The sequence below is a fragment of the Otolemur garnettii genome, unplaced genomic scaffold (genome assembly GCF_000181295.1).
Source record: "Otolemur garnettii isolate 467f Iridium unplaced genomic scaffold, OtoGar3 scaffold00019, whole genome shotgun sequence".
In the NCBI taxonomy this organism is placed as follows: Eukaryota; Metazoa; Chordata; class Mammalia; order Primates; family Galagidae; genus Otolemur; species Otolemur garnettii.
In genome coordinates, this window is record NW_003852414.1 from 18,670,543 (window position 1) to 18,684,686 (window position 14,144).

Consider the following 14,144-nt stretch of genomic DNA (forward strand, 5'->3'; position numbering starts at 1 on the left):
AAACATTCCTTACACATGTACATAGTTCATGCCTCAAAAATCCTTTAGACCTACTTTTAAAATGACCAAGAAAATACAGCGCAGCCAATGGAAAACTTTAACCACTAGCTCATTTCACATTTACCCTTAAATCTACTATATAAAATCCTCCCATCCCAAATAAATATTACTGTTATACAGATAACCCAGACATGCCTATACCAATTTCAATGCATAGCACGGTAACGTACCTTCACATATTCTCTCTGCAACATGAATTTAATAATATCTGTTATCGATTCTTTAATATCAGCAGGAAGATTCTGGAAAAGAAAAAAGCATAACTAATTTTAGAAGCTATCGCATATAGTGAAAAACAGATTGCAAAGATTTTAAATCTATACATTCTATTTTTAAAATCAGCTAACAAAAACATTCTCCAAGAAGCCTCACCCTTTTCCGCAGCTTTCTGAAAAGTGGTCTGAGGTAGGACTCGGTCTGCTTCTGCGTGGCGCTGTTCAGTTTACCCTGCACACTGCGTTTCACATAATCTTCTCTGGCATTCAATTCTTTAGCCCAAACACCGAGAAGAAACTACGGAGAGATGAGTAAATTTAGACTACAATGCCACCCAGTGGTCCAGTAAGTTTAAACATTTTCTAATACACAAAACAGAATACTTCCACCCTTAAGTAAATGTCTCAAGTGATTAAAATATCACCAAATAGTATTTAATAAGCGAACCATTTAAGTTCTCATGTATGTTTTCAGTAGCGCCTCTGGCAAGTAGTACCTCTCTATACATATATTCCTAGCTCAAGATAATTTCTCCCCCCCTCAAAAAAACTAACAAATTTAATAGGTAACTGATAGAAATAAACTTTCAATTGTATTTCTATTTACATAAAATTCAACCAACCTAGACTTACCCACAGTATTGTATATACCATGACAGTTAAATGAGTCTTTCAAGTTCTAATATCTTCCAGTCTTTACTTTCTACTTACATAGTAAAGGCCAAATTCAATTTACAATTCCCACTAAAGCACCTGACTAAAGGAGGAGAAAAAAAAATAGAAGTAAAAGAAGCCATCATCCATTCCCTTCACCCTTCTCCCCCAGCCCTAGAAAACCACCCTAGTGCCCTTGGGTTTAACTTCACAAAGAGCACTTTAGAAGTGGACAGCAGATGGCTAAAGAGGACATACCCCTCTGTGGCATCACCTATGCAAACACCATATAAGGAGGGCATCATTCCCAGAGGAAATTCCAGCTCTACTAGTTCCCATGCCCTGCCTAGTTCCAAGCCATTATCCTCAATGTATGACTAGTGTGCTGTATTTAATGTTGTACTTAACTGTACATATAAGTCAAAGCATTTCTCGCATTCAAAACTCTTGGCCTGAGCACAAGTTTGTAAATAAATGTTAAAAATAATCTGGGACTCACCCACTTTACCTAACCCACTAAAGAGAAATGCTGAGAAGAAAGAAGAAATTAGCAGATCGTAGCAAAAAACAGGCAATCATCTATAGACGTGAAGAAATGAACACTCAGGAAGGTCATGGACGTGGTTACTTGTTTTCACTGCCAATGCCTTCCCCCTCCTTCCTTTCCTTATTGTCATCAGCCTCTTACAACAGCTTCTGGAAATCTCCATGGCATTCCTTCCTAGGATGTTTACAAAAAACAAGAAACTCCCCCAACTTCTTGTCCATTTTGCTATTATGATTCTTTTCTGTGTTTACATTAATAAGCTAGCTTTTAAAAAATGTGCCACAAGGAAAGTAAACTCACGTTTCCGTCCACTAGCTGCTATGTCCAAGCACCCAGTGACATCATAAACACTGTGCCTGCACAGGGACATTTACTGAGGGTTTCCAGCCTTTAACCTTAATAATCCAAAAGTGTAAGAACAGGTTACAAGCATCCACAACGCCCTCCCTTCCCCACACTCACCTTCAGGAACTTGGTGATGATGTCCATGTCTTTATGATCATCACCCTTCCCTAAGGACTCCCCCAGGGCCTGAAGAAAGAGCAACAACACCCTTGACCACCAGCACCAAGAATGGCTGAATATATATCAACACCAGTATACATGTTGCTTTTTGTTATATACACTGTTTAATTTTTATTTTAAAAACCTCATAGAATTTCTAGGTTTAAAAAAAAAAAACACTGATTTGCCATTTCCATTTAGAGAGCATGTTATCCTCTATGAATCAAAAGGTAAACAAAGGTGAGGGGAGTGAATGCTAATGGATATGATGCTTCTTCTGAGGGGGAACAAAGTGTGCTAAACTCAGACTGTGATGATGGTTGCACCACGTATGAATGGATTAAAGACTCACTGAGTTGTAAGTGTAAAGTGGGTAAATTGCATGGTATATGAATATCTCAATAAAGTTGTTTATAAAAAAAGAAAACAACTGAGCCTATAGCTCAGTTGAGTAGGGCACTGGTCACATACACTGAAGCTGGCAGGTTTGAACCCGGCTCAGGGCAGCTAAAAAAAACAATGACAACTGCAGCAACAACAACAAAAAAGATAGCCAGGCAGGCGCCTATAGTCCCAGCTACTTGGGAGGCCAAGGCAAAAGAATCACTTACGCCCAGGAGTTTGAGGTTGCTGTGACACCATGGCACTCTACCCAGGGCCACAGCTTGAGACTCTGTCTCAAAAAAATAAAAAGGCTCAGCGCTTGTGGCTCAAGTGGCTGGGGCACCAGCCACATACACCTAGGATGGTGGGTTCGAGTCCAGCCCGAGCCCGCCAAACAACAATGAGGGCTGCAACTAAAAAATAGCCAGGTGTTGTGGTCCCAGCTACTTGGGAGGCTGAGGCAGGAGACTCACTTGAGCCCAGGAGTTGGAGGTTCTGTGAGCTGTGATGCCACAGCACTCTACCTAGGGGTACAGCTTGAGGCTCTGTCTCAAAAAAAATAAATAAAATAAAAAATAACTAAAAATAAAGAAAATAAGCCCGTGACTGGTTGCCCACATCAGTTATTGTGGTAAAATTTAGGAACCCCAGAAAGGTTTTAGAGGAGAGAGGGGATTAAAATGACACCTTCCTCAACTACGGTGTCACTCAGAGACAGTCACAGGTACAAAGAGCCAGGAATGAAGGGAAACAGAATAGCAACAGCTTCTATTTCATTAAGCATTAAGAACTTAAAACCCATATTTTTTTCACACGTTCAATGTTTACACACTTTTAAGTAAAATGATACACATATTGTGTGATATATATAATTATATATATATATATCACTCTACATCCAACACTGTGACAAAAATTAGAAAGCAAAGCACTGCCAAGTGCCAGCAGAGATGGAAGGACCTGAGCCCCTCACACGCTGCTGCAGCCAGTGCAGTGCAGACTGGGACGGCCATCGCAGACAGCAACTCACCAGCACTCAGACACATTAGATAGACATACACAACCCTCAGTCCCATTCTTTAGGTCACAGCAGTTATGCATAAGACGGCTTGTCACAAAGCTGTCTGTGGTGAGAGAGAGCTGGGAATATTCTAGCTGTCCATCATTATGGGAAAACAAAAAGTAAAATACAGAGAATACCATAAGCTGACCACCTAAGAGACTGTAACAAACGAGTCGATACCTGGAGGGGGTCAACATAAGGAACTAGGCCCACTGTACTGGTATCCGGATGTGGTGCATGTCCAGTCTATGAAAATTAGGTCAACTTAAGGAGGTGGTCAGCTATGGAGGGTTTTCTATACGTGGAATATTACACAGCAATTAAAAGCAAAGGGTTAAATGCACATAAAGTATCAAGGATGGGTCTTAAGAACATGGTACTAAGTGAAAAAAATAAAAGTAAAAAAGAAAATAAAGAATTTCACAGCACAGTATCATTCCTGTCAATCAAAAAGACGTGTACATAAAACAGTGGAGGCTTCATAAAACTACAAATAAAAGGGCACACGTCCAACATATCAGAAGGACACTTCTGAAGGTAGAAAGAGAATGTGAGTGGAGACTGAAAAAAAGAGAAGTAAATAAATAAAAGAAGAGCCTATCCTGACCAAAGATGGCAGGGTGCTCTGCAGAGAATCACCCTCCAACCACCTGCTCCAGAGAAAGAGGGCTGGGCTGAGTGCAGAGATTACCTCTAACTCTTCGATTGTGGTGTTTTCTTCATGGACCTTCAAATCATTCTGTGTGTCTTCCTCGCCAGGTTCCTGACCACCCACGATTTCATTAAGGTATTGCTGATCAATCTTATCCAAAGCTGCTTTCAGGTCATTCCTTAATCCCTAGAAAGATGAAAAAGTATGCCCATTATGACGTTTCATTGGTGTTTCACCTATGATTTTGCATTATCAATAACTATAATTCATTTTTTTCTCCACAAGCAGTTAAGACTGTGGCAAAACTAGGGATTCAATGCATCAATTTATCATCTAACTAAAATTACAGTCCACTTAAAGTTAACACTTATGAACATAATTAAATTAAAAGGATGCAAGCACAATGGACAGTCTAATGACCAGAAACATAAAAGAGACATGAGTGACAAACACAAATGAGAATCTTCATAATGCTGTAATTTCCTAATGACGATTAATGAAAGTAACCAGGTCTCCATCAGAGTCCCTAACCCATGTTCCCAGTTTACTGACAATGTCTAAGTTCATTCCAACTACTCTGAATGTCCACAACATGCAGAAATGTCAATGGAACAAAACTGGTGTCTCCTCTATGTCCCAGGATCTCAACTATGATTCTAACCAGCAAAAACCACATTTCAGACAGGTCCGATTTATGACCATTTAATAAAAAAAGGGAGCGTCAGCTTCCTAAACATGCATGGGAATCAGCTACAGGTTTAAGAGCCAGGGCACCAGGGCCATGAGATGGCTGTGGGGCAGTGGTTGAGAGGGAAGGCTTCCTGGGTTTAAATCCCTGCCACTTACCAGCTCCTGGACAGCTCACCTGTGTGCCTCAGGTACCTCACCTATAAAATGACACTAATACTACTATCTACCATGAGGGTTGTCATGATTAACAGTTTCCACATACTCAGACTACTCAGAGCCTTGCAAACATCAAGTTATTTCAATAAATTCATAAACATACAGGGTATTTTGAACAGTCACTGGAGCATAACATGCATTCTACATGTTAACTCCTAATGCCATTATATTAGAAGCATCTGATCATTGTCTAACATCCTTTAATAAACACAGACACAAAACGTTCAACTCAAAACACTTTTAATTTGCTAAATACTCACTGAGGACCTGCTCTGCATAAGTTATACATAATGCCAGGTGTTCCCAAAGGTTACCCGTTTAGTTCTCACTACACCTTGTAAGCCAGGTATTGTCTCTATCTTACAAACGAGGGTTACAAGGCTCACATGGATTAAAAAACTTGCCAATGGTCACACAATGAAGAACCTAGGAATGGAACCTACACCTCAGGCTCCTGTGCTCTTTCCAAAACACCTCTACATGCAAGGCACTAAACTTGGCATCCAAACACAAAACAGCCCTTGACCACCAGGAAGAAATAAATACGCACATGCTCCAATCCTAGTGACGCACAGTAAGTGTACCAACAGAAGTTTAGTTACTGGAGCACTGACAAGGAAGCGATCAATTCTGAATGGGACCAAGGATAGGTTCAGAGAAGAGATATCATCTTTGAATTGTGTCTGAAAACATAAGGATAAGATTTCAATCAAGGTACATAAGAGAGGAACACAGCAGGCACAGGAAAAATTGTCTTTACAGACCCAAAGGACAGACAGTGTTGCGACACCTGTTAGTATTGCCTGGCTGGGGTGTCAATGCTAACAAGTGAAGCAGGAAAGTGGTTCTGCAACAAACAAGGAAAGCAGTGAGAAACCCCCAAGCTAGCAAACAGAAAGCACATGGGGTAGGTGGGGCCTGGCCGGCCCCCTCTTCCTGCCATTCCCGCTCAGATGCCAAGCATATGGACAAAGGCACCAGCCTAGCAGACCAGCCCAGGTGACACTTCAGATGACTTCAGCCACAGGATTTATCTGACTGCAATCAAACAAAATATCCCAAGCAAAAACCTACCCAGTCCAGCCTGATCAAACCACAGAACTTTGAGAGATGATGATAAATTACTTCAAGCTGCCAGGTTTCGGGATGGTGTTACAGTCACGGGTAGCCCAAAAAGATTTTATATGATAATAAATCCTTTTACACAACTAAGTTGTAGGGTGATCTGTTACATTGCCACAGATAACCACACCTGTCTCTCAATAATGGAATAAGAAAATAAAAAGTGAACAAGGCTGCTGAACATGTGAACAACACCATCCTGACTTACACCTATAGAACTGCATCACCAAAGCAAGAACACGCGCTTTTCAAGAGACCATGGAACAGACCCTATGCTGAGCCACAAAACAGCATCAGAGCCTTATGTAAAAGCAAAACCTATTAAGCTTCTAGAAGAAAATATAAGAGTATCTCTCTGAGACCTTGGACAGGCAATGATTTAAGCAGACCACAAAAAGCAATAACCATAAAAGGTAAAACTGATAAACAAGACTGCACCAAAATTTAAAACTTCTCCTCAGCAAAAGACTCCATTAAGAGAATAGGTAAGTCACAGACCAGAACAGTCACAAAATACAGCTGTACATCTGACAAAGGACTTATCTCCAGAATATAGAAGGAACTATAATTCCTTAACAAAAAGATAAACAATCCAATTAAAAAATGAACAAAAGACTTTAACAGACACTGCACAAAGAAGATAAGTCTATGAGAAGATGCTTATCATCTCTAGTCATCAGGGAAATGTGAATAAAGCCACAGTGAGATGCAAGTACACATACAAGAGACGGTTAAATTAAAAAGTCTAGCAATACCAAACACAGACCTCTGGAAATGCCTGGCATTTCTCATGAGGTTTAGCACACTTCTACTCCTACTATTCAGCAATCCTACTTCTAGGTATTTCCCTAAAAACTGTAACATATTTCTCTGATGAAAATGTAGTTCCAAAAAAAGATCTGTATAGGAACGTTCATACAGTTTTATTCCTAATAGCTACAAATAAATTACGGCATATTCATACAGTTAAACAGCACTGGGAAATGAAAAGGAACTTAATGGTGTCTGCAATAACAAGATGAATCCAGAAACCGTTGCGCTAACCAAAAGAAGCTGGACACACAGTCTTTGAATCCAGCCTTATGAAACACTAGAACAAGCAAAATTAATCTATGGTGATAGAATTTAAAAGGTGGTTGCCCAAGAATAGAGGAGAAAGGCTGGGGGATTGGCTAAGAAAGGGCAATGGGGAACTTTCCTGGGTGAAAGAAAGTTTGTAACAGTAGTGGTCACATGCTCATATGTGTTTATCAGCATGCAATAAACTGTATGTTGAAGATATGTGTTTTAAAAAAATTGATGAAAACTTACAGTCAGCAATACTAATCTGCCAACTTTATTTTTCCATTTTGCCTATAATAATGCAATCAGTCAAACCCTACTCTTGTTTATGTGGTACAACAGTATTTTTCTAGCTTTCTTCTGACTTCTTACCTTGTTAACTTCTGGTGTGAGGATCTCTATTTTTCTTAAACGCTGAAAAGCATCATAATCAGTTTCTCCAAACAGTCTGATTGGTTCTCCTCTTTCTCTCAATCTTCTGATTACCTATAAAGTCAAACGAATGCTTAGTAAATGATTTAACTTCTGGGAAAGGAAAAAAATTAAACAACTTAAAACAATGTATTTTTTCCTTAAAATTGAAACCTGGGTTTAATAAAGCTAACTTAATTATCCAAACATGTCTCTCAGTGAAATACAAAATCCTTTAGATATTTTCATCATTTCAATTATGCTGAACAAAGATGTCTGTGAATGAAAGAAAAAATCAAGTACTTCAGTTAGAAATCTATTTGACTCACAGGTCACTGTTCCTAATTTAGACCAAATACCTCCTAAAACGTGGTCTGACCTAAGAATCCACAATTTAAATCAAAAACCCCTATATGAACCATCCCTTTCTCTGTAAGGCAGCGGTTCTCAACCTGTGGGTCTCCACCCCTTTTTTCCATTTGTAACAACGCAGCAATTAAGAAGGTTGAGAACCACTGCTCTAAGACAAAAAAATTATTTTTTCAAAAAGAAAAAAAAAAACCCACTCCAATAAAAGTTTCTGGTACTCATTTTACATAATTATAACTGCTCTAAAGTTTTCTAACACTAACATATTAACACATTTTAAGTGACCAAACACTTGTGCTGAAATGTAGATGCACACCATCAGAGAGTGGTGGCTCAAGTCAGTAACCCCAGCGCTTTGGGAGGTCAAGGCAGAAGATAAAGCCCAGGGCTTGACAGTAGGAGTTCCAAGATCAGCCAGGGCAACACACTTCTATTAAAAAAAAAAAAAGTAAAAACTTAGCCATGCAGTATGGCATGCACTTGCAGTCCCATACTTGGGAGACTGAGGCAGTAGAACTGCTTGAACCCCCAAGTTCAAGGCTGTAGTGAGCTATGATCACACCACTGCACTCCACAGGCAAAAGTGTAAAATCTCATCGCACGAAAAAAAAGGAGGAGGAAAAAAACAAAAAATAAGTAGAACCTCCATAGCTGATCACCTCCCTACACTGATCACCTCAAGGTGACCCAATTTTCACAGACCAGACATGCACCACACGTACTTATCAGTATAGTAGGCCTAGTTCCTTATGTTGACCTATTGACCACCTCCGTGAAAGTGTATGTAGTGACAATAAGATGGAGTTATTTAGATGAGGGCTGAGATGATACAGCTAGTTTGCCTGGTTTAGGTTTGATTTAGATTAACTTTTAAATTAGGAATTATTTTGGGTCATGGCAATGCTGATTATTATTTATTATGGGTGAAGGGTTATGCCAATTATTGTTAATTTAAAATAAAGAATAACATGATTTTTACCTTAAACTTTCACGTATAAAACTGTGATTTCAGAAACAAAAAAACGGACCTGTCTAGGAGAGGCTACTCTCAATGTTCTCCAGAATCTCAGCCAGTGACTAACAAGTGACAGGCAGCCAGACCCTCTTCATCTGTTAACACCATGTGCTGACCAGTTCGTTACAGTCCCCTGGGTGGTCAACTTACAGAGGTTCAAGTATATATCAAGAAAATAAAAAAGTTAACCCAATTTTTAAAAAATAATCACACCAAGAACTTTATCTGAGAGCATAAAATAGAAACCATTGGTAGAGTCCCATCGGATTAATACAAGTTTACAATTAAAATAGAAATTTTAAGAGGTTGTCCAATGCTACCTCCAATCAAATGCAAAAATAACCTCAAAAATCTCATGAGATCCATGTCTGGCAAGTAACAGGCATCAGCTCTCTTCATGAAACATCCCATCCCAGTTTTGATCAATATGTTTTGCTTCTCAAAACTGAAGAATTTATCCTATTTCTACTTTACAAACCGACATAGAATACTCAGTCTTTTTCTAAAATTAGAGTTGTTTACAACGAATTAAAAAAAAAAAAATACTTACCAACAAAAATAATTTTATGGTTGGGGGTCACAACATGAGGAACTGTACTAAAGGATCGTGGCATCAGGAAGGTTGAGAACCACTGTTCTAGAGTCAGTCTTCATTCCTCTGAAAGTCTACTCTTATGAAATGTGCAACCTAAAACCATGGTATACTGAACTAAAAAATAACAGTGAAATGTACTGACCTGTAAGAAGGACAGAACACACAATCTCTTCACCTAGACACTTGGCTATCACTTACAGTTAGCTCAATTCACACTAAACAGGGACAAAACAGGGACAGACTACTGAGGACACACAAAGATTAAAGATGACTGACTGAATTAGGGCCAAAAATGAAAAGAACCTTAACAGAAAAAAAAGGAATCTGAGCTAGTTACCACGTTAAAACATTACTTAAAATTGGAGGCTTAAATAACTTAGACCAAGTTATGAGGATTATATCCAATATCTGAGAGTACCAAGTCTCAAAAATGTACATAACCTTTACCTTAAAAATCACACATTTACAAATTTTTCCCAATGAAATAATCACACATTATTGTGCATGCAATGATGTCTGTATAAGGATGTCCATCTTACTATTACTTATAAGGATATACTGAAGCAATCTAAATGACTATTAATAAAGAAATGATTATAAAAATATTACAGTACAAGCAAACAATAGGAAATTATATAGTCATTACAAATTATGTAGATCCCTGGAAAGATACATTATACCATTAAATAAGGGAGAGGAAAGCAAGTTGTAAAATAATAAACTATTTAAAATAATTTAGACACTTAAGTGTGACTATTCATAATATACACATTTAATCTTTATTTAGGAATATACTTTTTTTTTAAAGTTTGTAAGGATATCGCTTAAAAAAGAATACTATTAAGAAAAGAAGCAGAGATTAATTTAGAACTTCATGAAGCAAACTGTCTAGCTGAACAGTATTTTTAGGTCAGTAAACCAAATGAGAAAAAAATGATGTTTAACTTACTGGAAATAAATAAATTTCTTCCATGAAACGAGTACTCATAAACTTACCTCTTGCCTAGAAAGAGTCATAGGTAATTTCTCCTCTGCCAGTTCGAGTTCTAACACTGGATTTGATGAAGTTAATGGTTTCTGGTCCTCCTCCTTTGGCTGTATCTATATTAATAGCCAAGACAAATGAAATTCACCCTTTAAAACACAGTTAATACTTGTCATTCCATTACCTTAGCTATTCATGAAAATTAAACATGTTTTAAATATTGAAGGTTTTCTAATGTTCCTCAGTGGAAAGAGCTCAAAATAAACATGCTTTGAAGAGCTGATCAAACAACGTACCCATTTCAGGAACATCACCAGTAAAAAGCATGCACAAAAGAGGTGGCATTCCTGCTATAAAAAGTGGCATGATGATCATAGTTCCTAAAATCAAAATTTAATAGGGCTACAATCTGCGTTCACTTTCTCCCCCTATTATAAAGAAATGTCTTTTTTCTTAGGAACAACCAACTTTTTCCTCCTCTTTAAAGAAAATCCTCTTACAAGATATTCTGATTCCTGCTCAGCTTCAAAGTGAAAACTAAAGAACTGCTTTCCAACAGTGAAGCTTCACACCCTAGCTCTTTCTTATCCTGATTTTCAAGACATAATATTCCAAATGCACAGAAATCGCTGTTGGACACACAGAAAAATCCCAAGCAGAACTGGCCCACAAAGTGAGCTATAAGCCTTATAGAAAAAAAAAGGGAACAGCTCCTCTCTACTCATGCCACCCAGGAAAGAGTGGACATTCTTGCTTAAATGACCCTGCAGGGAAAAAAAAATCTCCTCACGTGTTTTTTCAAATCTTCTGCCCAAGTCACAGTTGAGGAAAACAAGGTTTAGTAACTTGTAAGACCCATGGCAGTCTGCAAGCAGATACTGAAACATGGTCTCCCACCCGAACACAAGATAAATCTAAAATGCTGAAAGTAGGAGTGAAATCAAAGAGCATTAAAGACGACCAACATTAAGGGGAAACTCACATTCAGTTAAGAAAGGCTGTATGGGGAAAAAAAAAATCATAGAACTCATCATACCATAGTTTACGGTTAATATGTTAACTGATACTGAGGTTAAACAAAAAAACAACTAAATTTTCATATTTTCACAGGACAAATCAGCAGTAAGCCTTAAAAAATAGCAACTAATTTTTATAAAGTAATAAAAGTAATACCTACTATTAAAAATATTGTTATTCCTATCAAGAATAATTAAAACATCTTTAGAAAGAAAAACCTGTGCTTACTTCTTAAGCATAGAAACAGGTATTTCTCAAAAAAAAAAAAATCTCAGGACTAAAGCACATTTAATTATTTAATGGCAGTTTTTAGCTCTGGGGAAAAGATCTAAGACAGTCTGTCAGCTGGCCTCAAAGTTACCAGCAATTACCTTACAGTGATTATTTTGCTTCAGTGCTTTCCTCTAAATGTAGTATAAGAAGAAAAAAAAAAGCAGCAGCAGCAATTCCTTGTCCCTGAGACAACCTAAATAAAAACTGCCACTGTATTAAATTTATTTCCTGCCTATCAAAAAGTCATAAAGGTTTAAATTTAGGGAACTGGGAATGCAGCAAGTTAGCAATCTAAACCTATGTAAGAGATTTAGATTAAGTTTGAATTAGACAATTTTGTTTTGTTTTGAAACAGAGTCTCAAGCTCTTGCCCTGGGTAGAGTGCCATGGAGACATCATAGCTCACAGCAACCTCCAACTCTTGTGATCAATCAATCCTCTTGACTATTTTTTTTGTATTTTTAGTTGGGGCTGGGGGTCTTGCTCTGGCTCAGGCTGGTCTCGAACCCATGGGCTCAGGCAATCCACCCACCTCGGCCTCCCAGAGTGCTCAGATTACAGGCATGCGCCACAGCGCTCATGAATTAGACAATGTTCGGCAAGCAAAAAAATAGAACTCTTCTGAGTATCTACCCAGTGGTTATTTACATAAAATGTACTTTCATTTCCTAAGTTAAAAGCAAATGAAACAAAGATCTCTATGGAAAAATTGTCAACAAAAATAGAAACATTCATATTTTAAAAACCTCTCAGAAAAATAACTATATTTTTCTTTAATACCTGCCATCTCCCAACACTACAAAATAAAACCCAATGCATATACATACCATTTGCATTCCTCATGCTTCCTTTTAGAAATGCTTTGCCAGATAAATTAATTTCCAAAACTTTCCCAATTACATGCACAACAGTATTATTTTATATTGATGTTCCACAAGCAAAAAGTTAATTTCAAATGTATGAGTTGGCAAAAATATTTCAATAGAACCTCTTAACTTTGAGATAAAAATTATTATACTAGGTACTTTAAAATAACTCAAGCATAACTTCTCCACCTCATAACCAGTAACCCCTCCCAATAAAAACCCCAATATATTATCAAGTAATTTTAAATTTCACTCATGCTTCTAAAATACACAAGCAAAGCCTTCCAGATAACACATTTCTAAAAAATATTTCAAAATTACCTTTTCTATCCAAGAGACTGAAGAGTGTATACAATGTGACACCTTATTACAACAAAAGCATATAAATACATAGAGTGTATATTTCAGCCAGGGGTGCTTAGGACCCAAAAGGAATTATTAACAAATGCAAACAAAACCAAGGGCTCAAAATACTCAGGAGAAATCGGGAAATACCACTGGTGATTATCACTACTGATCTCTGAAAACCGACCGTTTTATTGGGAGAGGTGAGGGAGAGCAGTGGTGGTGGAGGTAGAAATAAGGTAGTCTCAGATCCAGGACTTAATTTAAAAAGAAAACTTCAAGCTTTGATCTCAAGCCAGTTCATGCTATCCACAAAAAGCCAAACCATTCCAAGCCAAAAGTCATGCATATATTTTCCTAAATTCAAGATTAAAGAAAACAAAAGCAAAAACCAAAACTCATACCTCTCCAGATGGCTTCTCATTTATAGGCTAATGTATAACATCGATAAATTGAACAAAGATCAATGATTTTGTCATTTAACAACAGCTGCATAAATTTAAACTCAAAAATATACAATGTAACATAAAAGGAGGTATTCATACCTTATAGCCACATCTTTCGAAATAGGCTTCCTCTTCTTTTTTTGCAAATTCACTACACTTGAAATATTTTTTGTTTTCCTATTAAAGAAAAAAATTAGGTTAATAATGTATCCTTAGGCAAAACTTCATGCTTCCTAGTCAACAAGCACCTTTAGAAACCTTTTGAAAACACTTCACTTTTACAAGAATTCCATTTTATTGTTGTTGTCCCACAGATAAATGATACACTGATCCCCCAAACACGCCACCCCTCCTTCACCATGGGTCTGGGTACTGATGTGTAATATGATAAATACTGAAGTATTTTTCTTGTAGTTTATTTTAGTAGGTATGTCCAACAGCCAAGGAAAGAAACTAAAATGTTTCCCAAGTGTTCGTGTTATTTGGATCGAATTTCCTAATGTTTGTGTTCAAAGATAATTTCTTCAAATGGATTCATTATGAACCACATAAAATGGTACACTTTAATTATTTTCTCCTCACCAAAAAAAATTATAGCATAGACAGCCAACATCTGAATCCTTTTTACCAAGAAAGCTCCAAGAGTGTATCTA

At 37.4% G+C, this 14,144-nt stretch overlaps 1 protein-coding gene across 1 annotated transcript in view; it reads right to left on the reverse strand.

The window, feature by feature from the left end:
* PRPF18 (pre-mRNA processing factor 18) overlaps window positions 1-14,144 on the reverse strand; it is a 52,103-nt gene that overhangs the window by 32,112 nt on the left and 5,847 nt on the right. The window contains exons 2-8 of the mRNA XM_003786803.3: window positions 13,591-13,668; window positions 10,556-10,660; window positions 7,542-7,655; window positions 4,119-4,265; window positions 1,939-2,007; window positions 433-573; window positions 231-302 (exon numbers count right to left, since the gene is read on the reverse strand). Coding sequence (XP_003786851.1) covers window positions 231-302; window positions 433-573; window positions 1,939-2,007; window positions 4,119-4,265; window positions 7,542-7,655; window positions 10,556-10,660; window positions 13,591-13,668 — 726 coding nt within the window. The remainder of the gene's footprint in view (window positions 1-230; window positions 303-432; window positions 574-1,938; window positions 2,008-4,118; window positions 4,266-7,541; window positions 7,656-10,555; window positions 10,661-13,590; window positions 13,669-14,144) is intronic.